We start from the raw sequence: 26,840 nt of genomic DNA, 5'->3' as shown, positions 1-26,840 counted from the left end.
AGACAAATGACTTGGTTTATTATTAAGGCTAGTTAATATACCAATAACATTCTGAATTTATCAGTGTTAAATCGAATGTAAACAATAGATGATGAAGTTACACAGTGTGTATACGTTATTCACGGGCCCTGCGTGGGAGATTTTAAACGTTAAATAAACATATTATATAATGACTTAGTAGTTAGTAGGGTTTTGGATTGACCCCCTTACGGATGAACCCATTCAAATGCTTTAGTGAGTGGTCGAAATCTATACGAATCTTTGTCGGTGGGGTCGGGCTCCCACCAACTTTCTCCTATCGATTTATTGAGTTAAGTGAGAGGAAGGAGGGGGGTTCTAAGTCTTGACTCTATATATAATAAGAGAAAATATGCGTGTTTGGTGGGAGAAAATGAGACGAGACAAATGCATTGATCATAGAGTTGAGAAAACTTATTTTTAACTTGAGGAAGATTTTGTGTTTATAGAGGAAGCATGGAGCTTAAGAGGATAAATTGATCTTTATAATATCATGGGCCGAGGGAGGGCCAAAATTAGAGGAGACAAAGGTAGGGTGTGCTTTTGATGCGCGAGGTCGACCCTCAACATAAGCAGCCACACATGACGCCTGTACGAGGGTAAACGTTGTTGCTTCACTAGAGGCATGCGAGAGGTCGGCTCTAAACTTTAGATGGCACGAGGAAAAACGTGAGCTGATCTTCTGTGGAGAGCCTTGTACATGAGACTGACCCTTTTGTGTTTTGGGGCATTGTTGGGCATTATTTTTCAGCTAGGCCTATTGTTTTAATGTCCTTTTATTTAATAAGAATGTAATTTTTACTCACTAAAGAAATGACGCTATATATTGAAAATCATTTTCATAAAATCCAACTTTAATGGCCAAATGAAAATTTTATCTCTCTTTGAGTTTTTAAGTTTGATCTTATTAGTAACGAACCAACTATTTTAATTTTGAGGATAACAATTTTCAAGTGCGCGCCTCCTCTTTCCGCATGCGGATGGGCCTTTTGGGTCTCGAAGGCTAATGGGCTTTAGTTTTGGGATAGGCCTATTGTTTTGGAATATTTTCTCGAGTAAGGATGCCATTTTTTCTCTACTAAAAATGACGACGTAATATGGCCCTTTAGGAGGGCCTTCCCTTCCTAACTTTAAAAGCCTGATGTAATTCTTAGCTCATGTACAAATATTTAACTTTAATCCTACTAATAACGAATTAATTGTTTAATTTTGAGAATAACGATTTTTCAGGTGTGTATTTCTTCTTTTGCCTTTATTTATTATTATTGTATATATTTTTGGAAAAAAAATACATAATTAGCCTAAAACGTGCGTCACTTTTCACATTTCACTCATGTTATAAAAAAAATTCAGCATTAACCATTTATCTTTTCTCAGGACAAAAATACACTTGTGTTTCAAATCTGGTCAACATCTATCGAAATCTGGTCTACATCTATCGAAATCTGGTTAACAATTTTGGAAATACAGTTGACAGTTTTTGAAATCTTGTATAAAATTATAGAAATCTGGTTTAAAATATTGATATATTAAAATCTGGTTAACGAAAACGGCTATTGGAGGCTATTTCCAATATATTTTTTAGAGTAACAGGTCACGCAAAATCATCAAACTGTGGCCCAAAGCCCAAAACCATTTAACAAGATAGCCCAAAATCTACCGGAAGTACAGTCCAACACATCACATGCATGATCCATATGCACGTGTAATGGCCACCATTTCCGAAGCATCTTCGAGATCAACTCTCTATCAATTATCTTTTTCTAAAATCAATTGTTTTTTTTTACCGGAATCTCTTGTCCCCCTAAAAATTGAGGTATTCGATCCCATTCTCCACCGAACGAAGGAAGAACGATATCTCATATGACGATGAGTGCTTTATAGTTTATGTTCCGAAACATTTACTTGGTCAAATCCTTGGCCTTCCTCGGACTCTTGGGCTTCTCGTCTCTCATAGTGACCCTCCTAATCCTCACAGTCATGGCAACCCCATCCGGCGACGTCTATTCGGTGTGGGCACTCCCACCGGAAGCGGTGGGGTCGCGAGTGAAGAAGCTGATGGAGGGTCTGAGGGCCGACTTTGGCGGGCCCCACTTCGAGCCCCACATCACCGTCGTTGGCGCCATCCGGCTCAGCGCCGGCGACGCCGTGGCCAAGTTCAGATCGGCTTGCGAAGGCCTCAGGGCGTACAACGCCACCGTGGATCGCGTCGCCACCGGGACTTTCTTCTACCAGTGCGTTTATCTCCTCATCCATCCAACGCCTCAGGTAACAGCTCAGTCAACTCATTTGCGTTGACTTTCCGATCCGTTATCTGAGCTGAATAGAGATATGTTTTTATTTTTTATTTTTTATTTTTATTTTTCAGGTGGTTGAAGCTAGTTCGCATTGCTCCGGGCACTTTGGTTACAATAGCTCTACTCGTAAGTGCTTTCTACTTTCTTTCTTACAACTACTTAGCCTTGGAAGAAAGCAAAGATTGGTATTAAATCAATGACAATAAAAGAGTGATTTAAGAAAAACAAGTGCACACACAGTCACAGATAAATGAGAAGAAAATATTGTGTTGAAAAATAGATTGGAATTAGACAGAGTTAGAATTGGGGAAAATGCCAGAGATTATCTAAATCCTAGGCAAAAAAATGGAAAACTATTGACGTGCCGGCCCAATCCCTCGATCCGCAATTATGTCCAGCGAAAATGAGATTTCTCGTTAGGATTTGGCCCCAAATCTAACTTAATTAGAAAATAATTAAATCGTAAAAAAAAAAACACATAGCCGTAGTGGTTTACTAGGAGGTACGTACATTTTGTCACTCTAGATTTTCAATTACCAAATCGGGAGCTTTGTTTATAATCTCTGTTGCGCTACAAAGAACATCGGCGCCTAGAGAATAATATGAAAAAAACTAGGGCAAGTAGGTCGATCAGCGAAATAATCGTTGCGAGATCTTCTATTAGTCTTGCCAATGAATTAGGCTCCACAACTCAACCCTCGTCGTACGAGCAAGCCCGCCCATTTCGGTCACCAAAACTCGAACAATTTTTCACCTTGGCACAAACTAAGAATAACGATTAAGTTCAAGCGGCGCTCAAACTTAGCAGCTTGATTTTTGTGCTTACTAGCTTTGATCACCCTCGCTTTAATAAACTACTAAAACTACTATGAAGAATATTCATCGTCTCTGTAGAACAAAGACACGTCTTTTTGTGGTCTTGAAAGTTGACATGTCTTTTAATCAGCAGAGAAGTTGCATAGTCAATGTATAGTGATTCATGAGTTTGACAATGCATTTGGAACAGCGTATATGCCACATATGAGCCTCCTCTACCAGGAGTTGAGCGAGGACGAGAAGAAAAAGGCCGAACAGAAAGCCAATTCTCTCGACGAAGCCATTGCCGGCCTGAGCTTTCCCATAACTCGTCTCGCTCTGTACAAAACCGACACCGAAGACAAAACTCTCGAATCGTGGGAGAAGATCGACGAATATACACTCGAGTCCTAGGTGGTCGCAAGTTGCGATAATAAAGCCATTTTATGGCTGACTTTGTGTCCGCTTATTATGATATGAAACAATAGAAGGGAAGAAATGAACGGTTATTTGCTTTGGTTTATAAATTAAAAATAAAAAAGATTCCAACTAGTTTGACATGACCATGATTTGGCAACTATGCGTGTTTATTATTAATGTTTGTTTATCTTTCGCAGCGTGGATTGAATTGAAACAGACGATATAATGTAATCTATAGGAGAAGGGATTAAATTAGGATCAATATATTGAAATTGAATTTTAGTAGTAGAACTCCATACCTATTCAAATTCAAATTTCTAAATAATTCTGCACTAATTATAAATGACATATTTTTTTCATGTTGCGAGGAAGACCAAAAGGATTGTCAATCAGATGCGGATGATTAAAAAGAGACGCAATTTGTTTTTTTTTTTTTTCAGGGATAAGATGTCAACTTGAACAAGAAGGAAAATGTCAAGCTTTTATAATCATTCAAGTCGTGCGTTTAGAGTCAAGTCGCCAAATAAAGCGAAAGGATAAACTTCAATTTTTATCACATTTATGCCAAATGAAAATAAAATCCCTTCCTTCTTAAATAGACTATACTTGTGAACATGCTGATATTACCTGCCTTGTAGGAAAAACCGTTTCAATTCCTTTATTTCACAAGCGAATTTTCAGGAAGAAATAATATTCACATAAATTATAATTAAAATAAATAACACGAAGAAGAAAAATCTAAAAGATCAATTAATGGAAAATTCATGACAATATTAATTGAAAGAAAGTTTTAGAAGCTTAGTTACATTATATTTGCTAATAATAGAAGTCCGGGGAAAAACGTTCACGCTTATTCTACAAATATATTATTCTTAACTTCTTTTAAACAAAAAATTCATTATTACTACATTTGTATTCTCTTATATTTTTGGTTTATGCTAAGATTGCAAATTAGTCTTTCGTGCTTCCTACCTGACTACTTCATATATCTGTCATCAATTTAAGATAAGATATACCGTTGAATAACCATAACCGTATACAAATTAGAACAAAATTGCTTAAAATTTGAAGACCAAAAGCGTGTTCTTATCCACAAATATAACTATTACCCTTTTACCAAAGAACAATATTTGTAAAATTGGATATTGTGAGCCCTACAGCTTCTTGTCGCGTCGTCTACGCCGTTTACTAAGTCATTATTTATATATGAATCTTTTTCGTATTACCTGCCGAAGAGTTATTCTATATCCCATTTGTCATTGCGGTATATTCCTTTTTTATTTTATTTTATTTTATTCTTCCTAGCATTAGCTTCTTCTCAGACTCAGACACACAAGACACAACTCGTTCAATGAACAATGCCGTCTTTTTCTTAGAAAACAAAGCAACTTGCCAACTTCCGACAAAAAAAAAAAGCAACTTGCTAACTATTTTAAAAAAAAAAAAAATTTGCGGTCATGATTTAGACGTATAGTTGTATTTTCTACGTATTAATCCATGTGCAAAGAGCAACTTCATAAAAAAACTAGGTAGCTGAGATTTGAGAGAACCGATTACTTGGTAAAACTTTTTGAGTTCAACTTAGTCAAAACTCAAAACTCAAAACAAAACAATAATAATAATAATAAAGAGAAAAATGATGACACACTCTTACGAAATACAAATTCACTGCTTCCGAGTCCAACTCCAAACAATTAGAATTCTAGTTAGTGTTAGACTTTAGTGTTTTTGATAAGAAAAGAGATAAACATCACAAGTAGACTTTTGCAAACTAGTTTTTTCACACGCGCATGGTACATCATTTGTCAATTTTTATTCTTTTTTTATTTATAATAATAACTTGTAAAGGAATAACCGAATAACCCAAAAATCACCGCCGCTTTCTAAAAATAAGGGCTATTAAAAAAAATTACCGCCACGTAACAAGACAAATTTAGTACTTTTAGCTCCCTAATCGATTCACACCAATACGCAGCTCCGAGCTGGTGTTCACATTACAAAAATTAAAAATAATTTAAAAACAAAGTATAATTAATAAACGGAAAAAGGACAGTTTGTAACGGCAATGTTTGTTAACCGTTTCAATTTCGTAGATAGCGTACACAAGGAAAGGTCTGCGATCCGATCCATTAACACGGGAAAAAAAAATCTGTTTTCTTTTCACTTTCCTTTTCACAAAAGCCACGTGAAAAGAAAGGAAATTTCACCTCTTGATCTAGATTCTGTCGTTTTCACAACGTTTAACCGCCGTTAAGTCTCGCAACACAGCTAAGCTAAAACGTCAGTCAAATTGTCAACGAAGCCACCCTGTTGCCACCACCACGCGCCGGTGCAGCTGAGCTGGCAGGCTTCCCCTATTTTTCCAAGTTCCCAACAACGAAATTGCTGAAACTCCACGCGCTTAAAAAGAACCCCATGTCCATGATTCTAGTTGTGCGTTATATATAATTACTAGTATTTAGCACCCAAACGATCTGATATTTTCCTTGAATAAAGGATTAACCAAATAAATACTCAAATTTTTTTCTCTCTCTATCTCTCTCTCTCTGATTTTTTTCTTACACGATTTGTGACTTTGAAATGGAAGCGGTAACGAAAGCTATGGCGTTGCGATTCACGCTAGGGAAGCAATCCTCTCTCGCGCCGGACCGGAGCTCGACGGAGAGCGACGGTGGTGACGGCGTCGACGAGACGGAGCTCAATCCCGGCGTGAGGCTAATGTATTTGGCGAACGAGGGTGACTTGGAAGGGATTGTAGAGACTCTAGAGTCAGGGATAGACGTTAACTTCCGCGACATCGACGATCGGACGGCTCTCCACGTCGCCGCGTGTCAGGGCCTGAGCGACGTCGTTCAGCTGCTCCTCGATCGCGGAGCCAAGGTCGACACCAAGGATCGCTGGGGTAGCAGCGTAAGATATCGTGGACTCGACCTCTGGTTTTCGTTTTGTTTTCCATTTTTTGGTCGAGGCTTTCGTTTTTAATTGAGTGATTCTTTGCTTCGCAGCCTCTTGCTGATGCCGTTCATTATGAACACCGCGACGTGATCAAGATTCTGGAGAAACATGGCGCGAAGCCTCTGGTAAAGGTTCTTTTCCATCTTTGTTCTTTTCTTCGTAACGTTTATGCGTAAATGTGACTGTAATGCGAGTTTTACTCTGTTTAGGTGTCTCCGAATCCTATGCACGTAAAAACTGCGCATGAAGTTCCAGAATACGAGATTGATCCAAAGGAGCTCGATTTCACAAACAGCGTTGAAATTGATAAGGTATATCATGATTTTACTCATAATTTTTGACTCGGTCAACGCATTCCCGTAATTCATTGGGCCGTTCAGTTATGCTGATAATTTATTTTCCTATTAAAAGTGAAATCAAATAGCTTTCCTGTAGCTTTGTTTTAGAGGTTTTGCTTATTCTGGTTTGCTGTGTTTAGAGTATTGACTTTAGTTTCTGTTTCAATCAGGGAACTTTCCATTTAGCTTCGTGGCGTGGGATAGGCGTTGCTGTGAAGAAGCTCGGAGAGGGAGTGATTGTTGACGAGGATAAAGTGTGAGTTTCTGAAGAACTAAACACATTGGTCTTGCGATTTATCGTTTTCATACGGCGTTTTTGAAAGAAAAAAAAAATTGTTTCTTTTTCTTATCAGGAGGGCATTTAGGGACGAGCTTGCGTTGCTTCAGAAGATACGGCATCCAAACGTGGTTCAGTTTCTGGGTGCTGTCACACAAAGCAGCCCAATGATGATTGTGACCGAGTATTTACCCAAGGTTTAACTCGCAGTCTCTGTCTATGATAAATTACAATATTAGACTACTATATGAGGTTGCATAAATCATTGACTTATGTGGTTGGATTGGCTTGTATCTGTTCATTTTCTCACCTGATTCCTTATTTATGGTCCAGGGTGATCTCCGCTCGTTTTTGAAAAGAAGAGGGGCATTAAAACCACTAACAGCAATAAAATTGGCGCTTGACATTGCTAGGTGTGTTACTATTTCTTAATAGGCGCTTTATTTATTTCAAAACGTTCTGTTACGGTGACTAACGACATTTAGATGTATGGCAGAGGAATGAGTTATTTGCACGAGAACAAGCCAGAGCCAATTATTCACCGTGATCTTGAGCCTTCGTAAGTTCTTTTGTTTGTTGGATTGCTATGCAAGTCATGTTATTATTATATCTATATATAATTTCTCATTCTTTCTCTTCATGTTCCTATCCATACGAAAACAGGAATATATTACGGGATGATTCTGGACACCTCAAAGTTGCAGATTTTGGAGTTAGCAAGTTGATGACTGTTAAGGAAGACAAGCCTCTAACTTGTCAAGATACTTGCTGTGAGTGTTGCTTCTTGTCCCCATATTATTATAATTTGCAAAGCAGATAAAAATTCACACCGTGCAAGAGATTTTACTTGTCTAAATACCGCGTGTATTGCTTGTCTGACAGGCCGGTATATAGCTCCAGAGGTCTTTACAAACGAAGAATACGATACCAAAGTGGATGTATTCTCATTTGCTTTGATTCTGCAAGAGGTAAGGATTTATCTCATTATATTTTCTAAATGGATGAGCTTTCTGATCTTTGTATATGTATATTTAGTCCTTAACCGGTGGTTTTGTATTGCAGATGATCGAAGGACATCAACCATTTTCAATGAAGCAAGACAATGAAGTTCTTCAAGCATACGCGGAAAAAGGCCGCCCACCTTTTAAAGCTCCAGCGAAGCATTACTCAAGCGGTCTCAAAGAGTGAGTTCTATGTACTAAGCCCCTCTCCGAGCATTATTTTCTTCCCGAATCGACCGTACTTATTGTTTCACATTCTTTCTTGATTATAGGTTGATCGAAGAGTGTTGGCACGAAAAACCGGCAAAGAGACCAACATTTAGACAAATCCTGGGCCGACTCGAGCACATACACTACCTCCTTTCCCACAAAAGACGTTGGAAGGTTTGTGTACGATCCTCTGTTTTTGTCATTCTACTTTCGCTTTGTTGTTCAATATTAGCTGAAATCTCTGGTTTTGATTTATCACGTGTAGGTTAGACCGTTGACTTGCTTTCAGAACTTTTCCGGGGTGAAGAAAGACCACTCGAACTCAAGTAGCCGATCGTCCGGTTCTTCTACGGGCAGCCTATAATAGGATACGATTCTTTGCGCGTTTAGTTCAATACAAAATATGAAAATTGCTTCTTCATTGTGCAATCTCACAGAAGTTTCTGGGTAATCTGGAATTGGTCTTGATTTCTCTTTTACCTCTTTTTTACTCCCCCTTTAATTTTCTGGGTTGAGAATTTACTTATAGTTATGCGTCGTGTAAATTACGTGTGTAATTATAAATTGCTTTTCTTTTTTTAAATCAACAGCATTGTTTCTCTTAATCTGGAATCGGTACACGATTGCTCCAACAATAGTACGGCATCAAATTTATTTTTATTCTAAGCAAAACAAGGCCATAAAAATGTCAGAATCCGATTGGTTAAAACTTTAATCGTAATCGTACGCGACCTTTGTTTTAGGTCCGTAGTTTATTATATATAATGCTTGGTAATATTCAATTATTAAAGTGTCGTATAAAAAACAATACATTTTTTTTGGAGCTTTTGTAGCCCCAAGAGACTTTTGCCAAATTAATTTAAACAAGTTATACTTCCGTGACCGACAATACAAAAAATGAGATAAATTAAAGAAACAAGAACTCAATTACATGTTACGTAAAATAGAAAGAAAAAAGCCATTGGTGGGGGTATTTCGTGAGTTGGTGACTTGGATCGCATTACTACAAACATTGTTCTTTAAAATGAAAAACAATTATTAAAAAAAAGAGTTTGTAGTAGGAGGACAAACTGAGGAAGACAACATCCATGTCTATTAGATATAGAGTTATTTGAAAGAAAACGACCCGCTTAATAAGATTTGTCAACGGAGTATGACAAAGATATAGAGCATTGCTAATCTTATATGGGTATTTGTGAAAATAGTCAAATGTATATTTTTTTAGTACCTTTCGCTTGTCATATATATAGCACAGAAACATGGCAATGCTTAGCTGGTGGGTTTAATTTTGACATATATACTTTGAAATATTTCCTATTTGTAATCACAACTGCATGTCAGAAACAACAAGAAAGAAGAAAATATATACCTTATATGATATACATATAATTATCTAGAAAACAAAATTATTTATGGCATATACCAAACTCTCCCCTGCTTATCTGGTTAGTTAATAATTTGTATGCATTTTTCTCTCTCCCACTCTCTTGATTACGCTTCGGTAAAAAGGAAAAAGAAAAAGAAAAAGAAAAAACGAGACCTTTTAAAAAATAAAAATCTAAGACTTTAGTGAAAATCTCTAGGTGGGATGAACTTTGATCTCGCATCTTCTATATTTCTAGTTATGGCAAAGCTGTCCATATACGATCCGATTGGCCTTTGTTTTCATTCTATTTTTATTTATTTATTGAAGTGGCTACTTTGTTGTTATCTCTTGCATATCAAGCAACATATCAATTTCCCGTCACAATCCAACTTAAGTTTCCTTCGGAACGTTGAGTGATGCAACCTAATTTTGACCTCAAACTCTTCACATTACTGTCGGTGATGACACCACTTTTGACCAATATTACAATCATAATTATCTTACCTTTGTCCAGCTAGCCAGCCACGCCCTTTTCTTTTTATATTTTATTTTTATTTTTAGTTTTCGTTTCTAATGAAGGAAAAAAAAGATATCACATGTTAACATACACATTGGTCGTATAACAGATCAGAAATTCAACAAGATGTAGCAGAATTATCAAGCCAAAGATAAGAAAATTCTAATACTCTCTCTCTCTCTCTCTCTCTCAAGAAAATTATATATCTCTTAAATGTACTTTATTAAAAAGGGTAGTAGTAAGAATTTCATATAAATAGATTATATTTTCACATTTTTGTGGTGTAGTACTTTTATATTATTATAAAGAATGTATTTTTTATAATGTCAGAAAAAAATGTGGTTTAGTTATTGTGTTTTATGCTTTACGAAGCTAAAAACGCATAAATTAATTTGATTTTAATATTTAAAACGCATAATATTAACAAAAGGTAAATATTTAATATTAAAAAATACAGATAAAAAATTATTTTACCTTTACTCCATATAATATGTTTATGTCATTTTCTGGATCAATACTCAATAGCACACGTGACAACAAATATTAAATGGACACATCATGGGCACTAAAGAGATCATTAACATCAATTTTTCTTCAAATTCAAAAGAGAACATTGACTATGAGGGGTCAATTGGCTCATTGTCCTTTCTCTTCGCCCAAAAGTAATTTTACCACCCTCGGTCACTTGAACAAATAGTAAAGAAAATGAGATATTGCGGCTTGGGGATTTCCTCTAGCTGGAGGTGGGAGTCCTTGGACCCCAAACTGATTTAATTTGAAGATGATAATTCCTAGAAGGCCTGGCATGAAATTGTCACGTGATGTCACCTTTTGGACCCCAAACTGATTTAATTATATCAAATTGAACCGTGAAGAAGCAAGAAATCCAAATGAAATTCATAATCATATCTCACCAAGAAGCTACGTACATTATTGTGTCTAGTTTAGACTAAACCTGCTTCATCCATTAATCAACATTAGCGTTTTGAAATGCACTTTTTGGGATGAGTTCTTACTTAAAAGAACAAATTAATTACCCAATTTAAGTAAACTCAACAATGGAATTAAGATAGTGTTATTCTTTTTCTTATATCTCTCTTTGGGCATGTGATATGTTTGTAGCGCAATGCATCTGCACGTATACTCAAAACAGAAAAGAGAAAAAAAAAAAAAAAACAAACAAACATCGAGAGTTTTTCATCTCATATGACACGTTATTTAAAATAGGGGGAGACGAAAATTTCCGAAAATTATGTCGGATCTCAGTGATCCCCAGAACCGCAATATCATCATCAATCTGGATTAAGCTTCAACAAACACAAGTGATCAAAATAAGACATGCGACAAGAATCCTATTTATAGTAATGATTAATCAAATTAATATATATCCAATTTTTTTTATAATTAATTTTCTTAGACAGATTAACATTCTTACAAGGAATAATAATTAATTAAGGTGTTGGAGGTAAGACACTCGGACTTTGTCCCATTATTTTCTCGTGTATGAACTATAGAGTATATACGTACACATAATTGAAGTGTAGCGGTGGCCAGTCGTTTCGTTTTCGGGTTCAAGTTCCCCCATTGAGATCCGGTTTCTTTGGCGTTGGCGACTTCCAGTGGCGTTTCTCGCTGTTTGTGGTTAGATTTAGTTGAAGATGGTGGATTGATTAATTTATTTATTTTTCTATAAGAGTAAATTTGTTTTGGTCTAATTTGAGCAATCCAAAGGGAGGCGCTACAACGTTGTTTTTGCTTATGTAGAGAGCAACTATGAGTGCTATTCATACTGGTGTTCTTTTTTTTGTACGTTGCTAAAAAATGACGTGAATAAGAAAAAAAAATAATGATGTGTTAAAACTTGACACCTCCATGTATATTGAAGTTGCTCTTAATGTATGGTATTTTAGTGTCAACAGTCTTTTTATTGTGTGTTTTGTCATGTAGATGAATTATTTGTGGGGTTACCTTTTCTTGTTTATATTTTTTGAATTTTGGTGAGAAAAGTATTCGTTCATCTCTTGTCATAGTTAGCGTTTCCTCTCATGCAGTAAGTCTAAGAGTTTTATGAAAAAGCCAATTTTGTTTTGAGATCTCATCCTTACATATTTATACTTTTTGAGTGCCATATATGATATATAAGTGAGAGTGGTTTTTTTTTAATATAAAATACTTAATACATATAATGATGTTAATTGTAGTCCATGAGCGCAAGCCTTATAGCTTTATGGCCTCACCAACCGTACTGCATTTCAAATGCATTACTATTAACGCACTCCAATATCCAGTTTTGGAGTGGAAATGACCGCACTGCGTCATATTCAAACATGTTTACATAGTTACATTTTCACCCTTAATTTTATTTATTTATATAAATATATTATTTAAAAATTCTGGGCTGAAAATTAAAAAAACAAATTACATTAAAAGGGGATTGAAATAAAATTAAGCATTACAACGAGATTATATAATGAAAAACATAATGACACTTGCAAGTAACAAGTTGGATCCCAAGAAAATTACAAAACTAAAAAAGACATTAAGTATATTTATGCATGTGTCTTTGTTGTAATTGATTAATTTATGGATCACGTATAGAGAGAATATTGAGAATTTTTTAATAAAAGATAAAAATAAAAAATTGAATTTTTTTAATAGTATAAGTTACTTCTTAATTTATAGCGTAGAAAAAAATCTCATAATATATCTATTATAAATAACAGTTATTCCTGTTATAATCCAATTGATACTCTTGTCTTGGGAGGATATTTCTATACAGTTACGTTTAAATAAAAAATTCGGTGGCATGGACATCTCAAAAGGTCGAATTAATTTTTGTTTTGATTTGTGTTTTGTATTTAAATTGATTGTAAAATCCTTATCATAGGATGTTTTGGTTGATCATTGTTTGTAATTACTTTGTCTAGTTAATTTATTATCAATTCTTTTGTTATTGATCAAATTGAAAGAACCATTGCTGTTATTTGCTAAACGATAAAGAAGAAGAAGAAGACATGTGGGTTTTGGTAATTTGAAAGGAGAAGACATGTGAATATAATACATTTTGAGGGACATCATGTTCTTCCTGATTATATTTAAAGCAATAAAATCACAAAAGAAATTCCTTATCCTACGTGATCTAGATCTGGACAAAGAACGCAAAAATGTGTGTGTGTGCTCTTTGCTATCAAATCGACCAATTATTAGAATAAAGGTATGAGGATTTCTCAAATATTAATTACACGATAATATATTGATAATATCTACTAAAGTAATTGATAATTATAGAGCATTATGGTAAACTATTGAAGCATTCACGCAAAATTTAGGAAAATCTAATAAATAGTACCTTAAGTTTGACAATTTTACAAGTTGGCCCTTGTACTATAAAATATGATAAATATACTTATAAAGTATGTGATTTTTTTTTTTAATTATACGATCCTTCAGTCCATTTTAATGTGCAAAAATTAAATATATTGACGACACTTTCCATATAATTCTTTATTTTAATAATATGATTTAAACTTCATATAAGCATTTCTCTATGGGCCAAAAAAGTATCATAGCGCTATTTTCAAAATAACCAATGTTTGAAAATTTTAGATAAATGGCTACTAGGCTCATTAAATAAATTAAAGATGGCTTTCATTTAACTTGAAAATGTTTAAAAAATAGGAATAAAATATAATTATTTAATTATCGCACTAAAAAATAATTATTCATTCAACATTTAATGAAAAAAAATTATAAAAAGGAAACAAAAAAACTAACAAAACCAATTAAAAAAACAATTACATTACATTTTTAAAACAACATACACTTCCGGTTATAAACAAACAAACCTGTATTTACACTCAGAGTTTGTTTATAAAAACAAAATAATTGTGCTTGTAAACAAACAAGGTCAGTTATTTTTAATGTTTTTGAAAAAAAAGTAATGCCATTAACTAGTTTAAATAAAAAGTAATTAAAGAAAGATAAACTAGTAAATTGAATACGAAAATTTTTGTCTAAGATAGTGAAAATTGCTGAAACTTTGTCTATTTATTAATTAAACTAGCTTCAAGTGGCCTGCATGGAATGATTTCTCTTTACCTACTGTGTTTTTAGTAATAATCGGGTAATCGGGGTGTTTATGGAAATTAATGTGTAAAACTGAAGAGTGGTTATTGCATTAGGTTAAAATTTAGGGATATGCTTAGGTTTTGCAAGGGTATAGTGGAGTACTGTCTATAGTAGTGGGTTACTTCACAGAATTAGCAGACGATAAAAAAGAAAAGAAGGTGACTTTAAATGATTCATTAATTCCATTAGGTTTTGCAATAAAGAGCAGCATTTACTATCCTAAAGTCCGTAGCTAGACATTATTTTTTTTTTTTTGTGGTCCCTTGGGTTTAGAGAGAATATTTGGTTTGAATTAGACTGGGTCTTGTAACAACCAAATTGTTTATATTATAGTGTTGAGAAATAGATGCATGTATATGAAGCTAGTTGTTACATATACTCGTCATCAAAACTTTTTTGTGTTTAGTCATTCGGTAGTAATAGAACTTATATACAACCAACCAACGTTGATATTTTGCAAGTGAAGTTGGGGGTGGTTATTAAGTATAAATCAAAGCACTGTGCTTCCTTTCCCTTCTTGGCTAGACAATCAAAACCTGAGCTTTTCTCTTTCACGCTGAGTTTTCACTCGTTTTGGGACTTTTCTTTGTGACGTATATAATACTTTGAAGTCTGTGTGTGTGTGTGTGTGTGAGAGAGAGAGAGAGGAGAGAGAGAGAGAGAGAGATGGTCTTCTTTAGGGTATCAAGAAGTCATATATTTACTGCAATATTATTATGGATTTAATTTTTTTTTTTTTATCACTAAAGTCACTGAGTACATATTCTTATATTTAATGACCTACTTTTCATATTGCAAAGAGAAATTTCATTAATTGGGCTTAATAAGCCATTAAATATTAAGATTAGACCCTAATGTTTAAAAATATCTGAATATGGACTTTTGGCCCAAAATCGGACAAAAATACCCCTGATTCAAAAAACCCATATTTTTCTCTCATTTTCAAATGATTTTCATCACAATTCTTTTTCATGTTCGAATTGGTTGCGCTAGGATTATAATTTTCGGTGGTCGAATACGATGCTGTACGATGAAATACAATGTGAAACCCTCGAAATCGAAACTGAAAATCAATTGTGATGAAAATCATTTGAAAATGAGAGAAAAATATGGGTTTTTTGAATCAAGGGTATTTTTATCCGATTTTGGGTCAAAAATCCATATTCAGATATTTTTAAACATTAGGGTCTAATCTTGATATTTAATGGCTTATTAAGCCCAATTAATGAAATTTCTCATTGCAAATAAGATTACCAGTTGGCTGTATATAATAATGATATTTATAAAAATGTGATGAAGTAAGAGAATCCATGTATAGTGCTATACACCTCAATTTTGTGGTCCTCAAAGAGAGATATGATGAGGATTTTGTAGTTGGAAAATTATGAAAGAGGATTTGGCCTCTACGGTGTATATATAAAGATGTTCTCATGATAGGAATTCTATTTTTAGGACTAAGCATGTGGATTCTTTAAGCCGTCTGAGAGATTTTTGGGGAAAACAAATATGGTATGTATAATGTATGTAGTTATTCGCATATGCATGCATACCGAACAATTTCATTATGCAAATATGTATACAAATTCTTAGTTGGGTGGACTATTTGACCATTGTAATCAATTAATTGCAACAATGTGTGATATTATGTAGCATTGGGTTCAACCAAACTTTCATATATGTGTGCTAATAAAATATTAAATAATTAACTTATATACGATTACGTAACAAAAGAGATCTAGTTTTGGGGCCGGAAATTATATCATTATGAGCCGTGCTCTTTCTTTCTTATTCAAGCATGCGTGGTTTTCTTTTACCACTAGGCTATGGTTGAAACTCAAATTTTACCATAATAACATAAATTGAATAAGCATTTTTCTTCGATATAGAAACAAATCAAATTCAATTTTGGAAAATCAAATTCAAGTAATTACGGTTGCGATTTGTTCTCAGCAATATGTACACACCGTCCAAAGTAGTGAAAACTCGTAAGTAAGGATGTCCGATGACGACTAAAATTACTCTATCAAAGCTTTCGAATGGAGTCTGAATTTGTTGGAGTTTTTCGAAATGAGAACTAAACATAATATTCAATTATTTATAGCTATACACCTCATTCGAGTTGCTAACGAATCCATATAATTGTTGATACATTATCACCTTTCACTCTCACATCCTCTTAGAACAATTTCAAGCGTTACGAAGGAGAACTAAACATAACGTTCAAGTAGTTACAGCCATAAACCTCATTCAAGTCACTTACGAATCTATATAATTTTTTTTTTTAATCTATATAATTGTTGATACATTATTACCTTTCTGTCTCGCATCCTCTTAGAAGAATTTCAAGCGTTATGAACGCAAATTTATCTGACTACGTCGTATGAATGCTTTGGTTATCCCTATTTCAAGATGGATCCATGGCAATTCAAACTTGTGTCTGACTATTAATCACCTCCCGATTTTAATCCCTATTTTTAAACATCACATTAGAGAACTTTGAAAAAAAACTTAAAACCAAGCATCCATAGATAGAAACAAACAAAAATTCAAAGCACTACATGAAATGAAACGACCAACAATATTAATTCCGATTATATCGAACGTAGCCTCAATAGAGAGTTAGTTCATGCTATAAGTAATAAAACCAATTATGAAGTTAGATAAGAGTTCATTAAACAAAAAATCAAACCAACCATAAGTTCATGAAAGCAGAACTAAAGAAAAAGAGCTTCTTCTTCTTCTTCTCCAAAGCCTTCTTCTTCTTCTTCTTCTCCAAAGCCCTTAAATAACCAAAAATATTTAAAAAATTGTGCTCCAATTCCCCCCAATAATGTCTAATAACAAGGGTTTAGACGTTAAGTGAGATTCAATCTAGACAGTTGCAAATTGAATTGACGAAAATGGCTTAAAACGTGATTTTTTTGTTTTTACCTAGCATTGTAGTTTGCCGCACTACATAAGAAAATAAAGATAACATGGTGTTGTTGACGCGCTTGCAACACATTGGCTATATGTCTTACAATTATGTTGTTGCGCGGTGCACTTCATTCTTTATGCAGTGCGCTATTTTGCTGAAGCTTCAAAACTTGTCCGAAATCTTTTCTTAGGTCTTTGATTTCTCTTTAATTGCTCAACTAAGATCCAACCATCCAGAGCTCTTGAAAAACTCGCAAAATCATAATGTACCGCAAAAAAGAACATCAAAACAACCAATAACTTGCTTCAATTACACCTCCAAGCATCTAGTTGGAGTATCACAACCTTCTTCCCGTTAGATCTCCTATTATGTGGGGGCATGAGCTCAATCCCTTGAAATAGCGATTTGTCTTCATTATTTAAAGTTTAAAGAATTTATTTGTAATCAGAGTTTCATGTGATCAAGTATACACTGTATGTGAATGTTTGAATTAAAAATAGTTAAAATAAACTTGCTTTAATTACAATTACAAAGTATACCATAAGTGCGTAGAAGTCACACTTAATTATCATGGATAAGCTGATATAAAATCGTTGGAAAATTTCCAAAATTACAATTTAATTTTCAGAAATATCCTAATAAGTGATCATAAATAACATGACCATTTATATTAGATTATTTAAATTAAATTATAATATTAATTAAATTCTATAATATCTAAATAATTATAAAATTAAAAATATAATATATATAATTTTATTAGTATTTATGATTACACTATGAAAATTTAGCTTATGAGCTTGTGGCCTAGGGCAAAAGTCCCATTCGCACTCCCTTCAAACAAACAAGTGTTAGTGTGTACTGTCATTTTGACTAATGATTGTTAGTTACTTTTTGTAATAAGTGAATTTAGATTACACTAATTATAATCCCTAACATGAGCAAAAAAGCTCATAAATCTCAGTTAATTAGTATCATAAATGGTCAAATCCGTGTTCACTGATCAGCTTTGACATCAAGGATTATTAAATGATCACCATTAGATGGAGTTTCTTAGAGCTAGTTAGGAATTGAATGGCTCACAAGTTTTCAAATCTCTTTATACTAATTTTGATTTGGTGTAAGGTGGCCTTTATTCCACGTATCTGTAACGTTGTAGCTCATATCCTTGCCAAGAAGGCTCTTTCTTTTGTTTCGGATGTAATTTGGAACTCTTTACCTCCTCTTGATTTACAAGAGCGAGTTTTGGCGGAAATGCCTAATGATATCTAAGGTCGGAGACCTGTTTACTCAAAAAAAAAAAAAAAAAACGAGAGCACATAAAAAAGGGAACATATCTTTTGGACTCCTATTTGTCGTACGTAAATATTTTCTGAATTAAGTAGAATTTGTAAATAGGAGAGGAGATAAGATTGCCAAAGGCTTCCGAAAAGGTCTGTATCAAACCAGACAGCTAAACGCGCCGTAGGTGAATGATTCCGTATAATTCCAAACCAGCAACATTATTCCACCCCATTTTCTGGGGTAGAAAATATTACAATGTCCTAATCGACTTGTGTATTTCATCACATCTAACATTAGAAAAAATAAAGTGGCAAGTCCTAGCCTCCCATTCATGACAAGCAGTTTTACATATATGGCACATAAGACTAAAACGGAGTTGGTAACGAAATTCCCAAAGCCCTAGGTTGAATCCAACTAAATATTGGAAAAGAATAAAAAAACTTGCAAGAATAATGGGTTAAGTAGTGTGAGTTTGGTAAAGTCAATCTATAGCTTCTCATATGAACAAAGGAAACGGTGGTACTTTTTTCCCCCAACTTGAATTGTACTTCATATAATTTTACTTGTCTGGGAAGAAAGCTAGTGTGACGAGTAATTGGGATGAATGAAGCTAGGATATACATGCCCGTTATATATAATATATATTTATGTATATATATGTTTGATCATCACAATGTCGAAAGTGGGAAATAATCCAATCTTCAGTTCGGAAGGTGGAAATGACATTCAAAAGCTAATATAAGGAGAAAAAGAGGGAGAGAGATAGCACTGAGAATATATATGTCACATGGCTGGCTTGGTTCTCACTATTCTCAATATTGCCCCACTGACAGTTTTCGTATGTATTTACATGGCTGGCTGGAATATATATGTATTTATAAAAAAAAATATATATGAAGAAACTTGTGTGTGTGTGTGTGTGAGAGAGAGAGAGAGAGAGAGAGAGAGAGAGAGAGAGAGATGGGTCTTTGTGGGGTCAACGGGAATAGAGAGGAGATGAGTCCAAAGGGTTGGTGGGGTCTTGTAATAAAGTGAAAAGAGCTTGAAGTCTCTAATGGTTAATTCATTGCCCTCCTCTCTCTCTCTCTCTCTCTCTCTCTCTCTCTCTCTCCCTCTCGGAAAAGAAAAAAAAAAGATTTGAGTCATATATATATATATATATATATGTAATTAAAAGTTAAAACATAGGAGAAAGAAAACACGGATATAATAAGCAGAAAAAAAAAATCTTTTGATTACCATAAGTTAAATATGAAAAAATGGTAACCTAAAATATTAATGCAAGCCATAGAAAGGGTTAGTAGGATAAAAAATTAAAGATTATCATAAAATAGCTTCAGTTAGGTCAAACTCCATTGAAAGCAGCACAAGGGAATAAATCATCATCACAAAGCAAACTTAAAGAGCCATGTCCAACTGAATCCGAAGAAGAGAGAGGCTCTATAGTTAGAAAAGCTTCGTTAGAGTCTCGAACCATGATTGCTGGGTTGAAAAGCCTATACACACAAATACAAACAAAAGTAGCTAAATATTCTTTTACCAATTGATATATATGTATCCTTAATTAGCCCTAATATCATATCATTGTAATAAAATCCTTTTCAGTCGTCTCATTCACAGCTTTAATGATCGCTTCCATGTCCCTTTCTATTACGCTCTCTCTCTCTCTCTCTCTCTCTATATATATATATATTATACATCATATATATATATTATATACATCTAGTTTTATGACTGATGATTCCCATCTTGGGCCTTGCCTCTTTAACTTCATCTCCGTTGGACACCATTTGAAGCTTTATAAAATATTACCAAAACAAATAAAACTAATTAGCAAAGCTAAAATAAACGCAAGTCATGTGTTTTTATTTAGGCTGAGTGGAAGTATATTTTGACAAATATTATCATGATAAAAAGTCTAAGTTTTACTTTTAACTTTATAAATACCGCTTCACTTATTGGCCACACCTTCCTTCCACTCTTTTGTAATATATCACCATTTCCTGAGCTATTCTGATTTTCTTGGGGAAAAGAAGCAAAAATCTTAGGTATGAAAAAGAAAATCCATTAAAGAGCCAAGAAAGAAAGAAAACAAAACAAAACAAAACACCTCTCTGTTTTCCCTGTACTTGTTACTTAAAAAAAGCATCAAATTTTTATTTTTATTTTGTTTTTCCAATACATGTGTACCAAACAGCCAAAGAACATCTCTTTAATAGTTTCCCGTTGAAGTGATCATCCAAGTTATTAGCTTTTTTCTTTTCTTTTCTTTTCTTTTCATATGTGTGATCTGTTGATGATTATAGGTTGAAATCATCATGTCTTACCAAAACAACATGTCCATGGCTGAGTCTCCGCAAAGGAGACTTGGAAGAGGAAAGATTGAGATCAAAAGGATCGAAAACACGACGAACAGGCAAGTCACTTTTTGTAAGCGTAGGAACGGTTTGCTGAAGAAAGCCTATGAGCTCTCAGTTCTTTGTGACGCTGAAGTTGCTCTGATTGTCTTCTCTACCCGTGGACGCCTCTATGAATATGCCAACCAAAGGTCTGTATATATACACAATTTCTCTCTTTATAGTACTCTTACTTCATTAGGGTTTCGCCTAAAAATCAAACTTTTTTCTCATGTTTTTATAATCCCCCAACTTTCTTGCTCTAGGATTTAGACTTTTCTCATCAACATTTCACTTTTCTGTTTGGATCTAAGCTCTCTTACATGTACTAATCTCTCCTCTCTCTTGGTCAAGGTTGTTTTGTCGTTTCCTTCTCTCTTTTAGTTGTTTGTTTTTTTCAATGAATTTTTTGGGTTATTTCTCTGTGTGTCTTATACCTCTCTGGGCTTGGTAGATGTGTAGATCTAGCGTAATAGAGGTAAAATAAGCAAAGTACTTGTTAATTGCAACAAAGTAGAAAAGTTTTTGTGTATAAAGTTCCTTTCTTTACCCTTCTCGCCATTGTAATAATAAGTTTTACATATATCTATCTTTCCTCTTTCTTTTTTTTTTCTTTTTTTTTTTGATGTTATGCAATGAGAAAGCTAAAGATTGAAAGCTGTCATGTTTTCATTTGCCCAATCTCTTCCATCTCTTCAAATTTCCTTAATAACAGTTAGTCTGTTTGTTAGATATCAAGAAAGAAAGAAAGAAAGAAAGAAAAAAAAGTACAATTTCAATTCCAAAATCTTTACAAAGAGCTCAAATTATGTAGATAGTTTTTTCCCATTTAAATTAAATTCAAAAGGGAAAAATAAAAAACAAGCATCAAGTTTTCAGAACTTCATAAACAAAATATATATATATATATATATATATATTTTTTTTTTTTCTTTAACACACTTTAGTCAAACATGACCAAATTAGGGTTCATAAGCTAATTACACGATGTGTTGAAATTTTCCCAAACGCTTTAATGGGTAACCTATAAAATCTAATATAAATACCAGGAAGCTTCTGGGACAGACAAATAAAAAGAAACTCAGTTCAGTTTGAAGGCGTTCGTGTTTTTCTTTCCATTTTTTTGATTTTGGGCTTGTTTGGGAAAAAAATGGATGATCTGGGTAAGGGTTAGGTTGTGTTGCTTATTTATTTTTATTTTCATTTATTTTTTCTTTCTCATCTTGAGAATATAGAATCTTTGGACACGTCAAACAAAGATTTTTTCAATCCTTGACTCTCTGACAAAAACAAAAATGAAAAATAAGAGTTTAGGTCATGATTCCATAATAGGTTATCTTTCTTTTATCTCTTCTTTAACCCTAATTTTATCTTCTATGCTGCAAATAGCTATGCATATATCTTTTATCTTTACAAGAGTAAAAACGTTAAACTCTTTCAAGAAAGTCTTCATCAAAAGAGAGATAAAAACGAGTAAGAAAAGTGAGTGAGTGACGAGCCAATCAGACACAAGCGTATCTGGGTTTTGTTAATGACATTGTCACTCTAGATTGGTATGGTTGAAATGGCCGTTGCGTTTCTCAGACCTTGCTCGGATATATTTATGCAAGTTTTTTTCCCCTCTTTTAAAGATAAGAGAGAGAAAGTGTACCAAAAACTTGGTGAGAGAGAGCCAATGGGTGATTTCTGAACGTTTTGCTGTTTAAAAATATGACAACTGAAATGGACGACTTTGACGTACTTCAGAGTTTCAGAACAGAAAAGACATATTTAATTAATATATAATTATATATATATATATATATATATATATATATATATATATATATTTGCCTTTTCACTTTGATATGATATTTGAGGGTTATTCTTATTTCTCTCGGCGGTTAATAGGGTTGTTGATCAGGTGATTATCCAATGTGCAAAACAATTACTGATTGACACCTATCTATTCCTCCGATGAAATATTGAATGAATTGTCCACGTGGCACAAAATAGCCAATCACAGCCTCGACGAAATTAAGGATTAGTTTGCATCGAAATCTGCGGATTTTCTGATCAGATTACAATAATTTTATTTATCCAACTTTTGTGTCTTAGTCATCATGATTCTTGCCGTGATTGGTGACTTCTGATACAAACAATTCAGATTCTTATTATTCGTTTTGCTTTAGGTTTTTTTTTTTTTTAATTATCTATTAATAATCAACTGTATAAAGATAACATCTGTGAACTTTGAATGAAATTGTTACGTTGTTCTACTAAAATAGTATAGAATTTTGTGTCCATGATGAGAAAAATGGAAAGTATCTCATAAAATGAATAGTTCACTTATGAGATTATTTGTCGCTAGTGTTGTTTTTAATGGGATTTCAGAAATTAGCCGATATGTTAATTAATGGTAAATATCTAGATAAACTCGTTTTATGTATTCAATATTTCATAATGCAAATGAAATCGATGCTAATGTTCTTTCGGAGTTTTGTTTTTGTTAATTCCATCCGAATCATAACCTAAAGTGATTGGATCCCTGATCAATTCAAGGGGAGTGTTCATTGCATGTATAAATTATTCTCTTATGACAATAATATACACATGGTCCTGTGTTTAAAGGTTGCTAATTAGGTTTGACGATTTTATGATAAACAAATTGCAGTGTCAAATCAACAATTGAGAGGTACAAGAAGGCATCTTCGGATTCTACTAATACTGGATCTGTTGCTGAAGCTAATGCTCAGGTAACAACAATTTTGCATAGGTTTAATCTGCGTCACTAAAAACTGGTATTTACTGAATTTTGGTAGTGATATATATATATATATATATATATATATATATATATATATTAGTTAGTTACAAAAACTATCTAGGACTTTCATTGCATGGAATGGGAGTTTTTATTTTTTTTTTATTTTATTTTAAAAATACTAAATAAATCAGATTGGGTCCAATAATAGAGTCAACATCTTGGAGAACTCCTTATGAGTGTGTCATCATTCAGAAATTTAAAAGAGGTTTTTATTTATGAAGAAATTACATTTGATGGTCTTGTTACGTACACTCCACGTAATAAGTTTCAGTCGTATTGAAATCAGTCTAGATATTTAAAAAAAAAAAAAATGTTTATTTTCAATGTAAAACAAATATTTCAGATAAGTAGAGGCCAATAAAATTACTTGCTCAAGGAAATGCTTTACAATGTTACCCATTGCACAGATACTAATTTAACTTTTTTTTTTTACGCAACTAAGCATGAAATCTATTGTGATGACTTTTTATTTAATTTCCAAATAAAATGTTGTTTTAAAATCAATTTTTTGTATTTCCGTGGGAAAAATTCTCAGTTCTACCAGCAAGAGGCAAAGAAACTCAGAGACCAAATTGAATCTACGCAGAAAGGAATAAGGTAATACATCGAAACTATAAGTAGATACAGTACTATGTTAGCAGAAGAAGAAAAAAAAAAGAGTGATGTGTATATTTATTACTGTACAAAAGAAAAAAAAAAAAAAAAAGAGTGATGTGTATATTTATTACTGTACAAAAGTATTGCTTACGTACTATATTTATTAGCGTTGTGTTACATAATGACATTAATTTTATTTAATAATGTAATGCATTGCCTGCAGAGAAATGCTTGGTGAGACTATGAGCAACTCAAGCAACAGAGAGCTCAAAAACCTGGAGGGTAAAATGGAAAAAGCAATTTTCAAGATCCGCCAAAAAAAGGTCTCTGTCTCATCTTATTTTTCTTCTGCAACAGTTAATAGATTGTTCTTTTTTAGGATGTTGATTATCAGAATAACATGTATTTTGTTTTTAATGAATTACGTACCAACCAGAACGAGCTATTGTTCGAGGAAATTGAGTACATGCAAAAAAGGGTAAGTAATATCTTCTTGCTTTTTTTAATATAGTTTATACCATGTCTGGCATCATTTGTATAAACATACCCACATGGTTATGGCTATTCTGCTTTTCAATTTTTTTTTGGTGAATATCTACAGTGAGCTATGGCTATTAGTCCAACAGTATAACGCAATTAAAGCCTTTTTTTATATATATCACATTTCCAACGTAATAATAACAAATGCACATAATCTGGTCTATTTTTGTACGCTTGCGTATATATATGGGAGAGTATAATGTACAAACCAGGGTTTACATCGCCATCCTTTTGGAAAATTAACTAGAAATGTTGCCCACAGAAACTTAGATTGCCAAGCAAAAGTCTCATACAAATTTGTAGTACAAAAAATTTATTCATTAAAAGATACAATTGATAGAATTCATTATTAAATCGCAGAACTTTTACATCATGGATTTATTCAAAGTTTTATTATATGCAAAGGAATTCTGATCGGTTTCGTAGGCATTTCAAACATTAGTACAAACTACGGATCTTGTGAATATTTGTAGAGGAAGAAGATATAAGATCATTTAAATTAACACGGATCATGTACTTCGGTTAAAAGTATTAGTCTTTCAACATATTACTCATTCTTTTTCTCATTACAACGAAAATGTCTTAAAACAGTTGTAATACTTAGACGTCATTATTCAATTACATTATGATGATGATGAGGAAAGTTCATGAAATTGTACACAGGAAGTTGACTTGCACAACAATAACCAGCTTCTCCGGGCCAAGGTAATTGAGTTAATTACTAGAAGATCACTATTGTAGTAATTAAATGACGTTTGATAAATTAAAGTGAATTTGGGATTTGATTGATAGATAGCTGAAAACGAAAGGAACCAGCAGAGCATGAACGTGATCGGAGGAAGCTACGAGCTTATGCCTCCGCCGTCTCAGTTTGACTCTCGGAATTACTTCGAAGTCAACGCCTTACAACCCACCAATCACTACTCGCGCCAAGATCCCATGACCCTTCAATTAAGGTACAAATTACTTTCAATTCATGCGCAACATTTAAGCTCAAATTCGTGTCATAAGTCAATATTCTTGTAACATCTGTTCTATGTAACATAACATATTAGTGAGTCTAGTCAATGGAATTTCCCTTTATTATCTTATTAAATCGCTTACAAGAGAGGAAGTTTACTTGACATATACGGAGACCTCAATTTTTTTTGTTTTTACTCTTAGCTAGTTTTTTTTTTTTTTTTTTTTTTTTCTACCTTAAAAATTTATAAATGAAACCCGTATGTTCATGGACTAAAACTATACCTACATATCATCTCATATACAAGACAACTCAATTTTATCCATGATACTTGAAAATTATTTTTGTGGACTAATCAAGCAATGAAATTAGTAATAGCGTAAGTGGTTAAAAGGTGTTAGAAACCATCACTTCATAAATGCACTTCACATCACTTCATAGAGAGAAAATGATAAGGCCGGTAAAGGCAAAGATTTGTTGGTCGGTATATTTTGTATATATATTAGCCGGAAATGCACTTCTAGTATTCGTTTTGATCGATGATGTAAGACATATATAGATAATTATTCTTATATTTTATTTTCTTAATTTAGTGAGATACATTTTATATGCCTTTGCAGCTAAATAATGGTGGAGAGGTACTACTATAGTGCTGGTCAGAAGAAGAGTGTTGTAGCTGGATTCTCGGTAAAGAGGTATCTAATAGGTGCCTGATTATTTATATATATATATATATATATATATATATATATATATATATAGTATATTTATATGTGTAAATCGTGTATTCTCGATTACGCTATATTATATATAGGATCTTGTGTGGAGGACATTAATAATTGTGTTGAAAGTACAACATTTAATCAACTGGTTTTGCTGCACCATAATTATCTTGTGTAATAATTATCGTATCTCCACATTGGTGTGAGAGAAATCTATATAACACCGCTAACGAATATATAAACTATTGTCTTTAATTACTTTACTAGTAATATTAATTTTCTTTCTTACTCAAGA

The 26,840-nt window shown here is 33.3% G+C and overlaps 3 protein-coding genes across 7 annotated transcripts; all 3 read left to right on the top strand.

The window, feature by feature from the left end:
• Positions 1-1,743: 1,743 nt before the first annotated feature.
• LOC149386506 (cyclic phosphodiesterase-like) lies at positions 1,744-4,186 on the top strand. Of its 3 annotated transcripts, none has more exons than XM_089626997.1 (3): positions 1,744-2,286; positions 2,387-2,441; positions 3,971-4,186. In XM_089626997.1, the coding sequence occupies exons 1-3, from the start codon at positions 1,906-1,908 to the stop codon at positions 4,123-4,125; spliced, it is 591 nt and encodes a 196-aa protein (XP_089483123.1). In that variant the 5' UTR covers positions 1,744-1,905; the 3' UTR covers positions 4,126-4,186. The 3 variants fall into 3 exon arrangements, with proteins under 3 accessions (XP_089483123.1, XP_089483121.1, XP_089483122.1); XM_089626995.1 differs by lacking the exon at positions 3,971-4,186 and adding an exon at positions 3,265-3,705 and having other exon boundaries at positions 1,752-2,286; XM_089626996.1 differs by lacking the exon at positions 3,971-4,186 and adding an exon at positions 3,322-3,705 and having other exon boundaries at positions 1,760-2,286.
• A 1,858-nt stretch (positions 4,187-6,044) lies between these two features.
• Positions 6,045-8,916, top strand: LOC149386505 (Integrin-linked protein kinase family). 2 transcript variants are annotated; one of them, XM_089626105.1, is made up of 12 exons: positions 6,045-6,440; positions 6,536-6,610; positions 6,695-6,796; positions 6,994-7,079; positions 7,177-7,297; positions 7,434-7,513; positions 7,597-7,659; positions 7,764-7,870; positions 7,983-8,068; positions 8,163-8,284; positions 8,374-8,485; positions 8,577-8,916. In XM_089626105.1, exons 1-12 carry the CDS (start codon positions 6,111-6,113, stop codon positions 8,673-8,675), a joined length of 1,383 nt encoding a protein of 460 aa, XP_089482231.1. In that variant the 5' UTR covers positions 6,045-6,110; the 3' UTR covers positions 8,676-8,916. The 2 variants fall into 2 exon arrangements, with proteins under 2 accessions (XP_089482231.1, XP_089482229.1); XM_089626103.1 differs by having other exon boundaries at positions 6,536-6,616.
• Positions 8,917-20,447: 11,531 nt separating this feature from the next.
• On the top strand, positions 20,448-26,775 carry AG (K-box region and MADS-box transcription factor family protein). 2 transcript variants are annotated; one of them, XM_089627495.1, is made up of 9 exons: positions 20,448-20,571; positions 20,830-21,071; positions 23,573-23,654; positions 24,261-24,322; positions 24,546-24,645; positions 24,759-24,800; positions 25,526-25,567; positions 25,655-25,818; positions 26,444-26,775. In XM_089627495.1, exons 2-9 carry the CDS (start codon positions 20,842-20,844, stop codon positions 26,445-26,447), a joined length of 726 nt encoding a protein of 241 aa, XP_089483621.1. In that variant the 5' UTR covers positions 20,448-20,571; positions 20,830-20,841; the 3' UTR covers positions 26,448-26,775. The 2 variants fall into 2 exon arrangements, with proteins under 2 accessions (XP_089483621.1, XP_089483620.1); XM_089627494.1 differs by having other exon boundaries at positions 24,702-24,800.
• The last annotated feature ends 65 nt before the right edge of the window (positions 26,776-26,840 follow it).

This window comes from Urtica dioica, chromosome 9 (assembly GCF_054948205.1).
Source record: "Urtica dioica subsp. dioica isolate 48M chromosome 9, U.dioica_male_clone48M_v1_H2, whole genome shotgun sequence".
NCBI lineage: Eukaryota > Viridiplantae > Streptophyta > Magnoliopsida > Rosales > Urticaceae > Urtica > Urtica dioica.
Note: the sequence above shows the minus strand (reverse complement) of the source record. Positions and strands in the feature narration are given on the sequence as shown.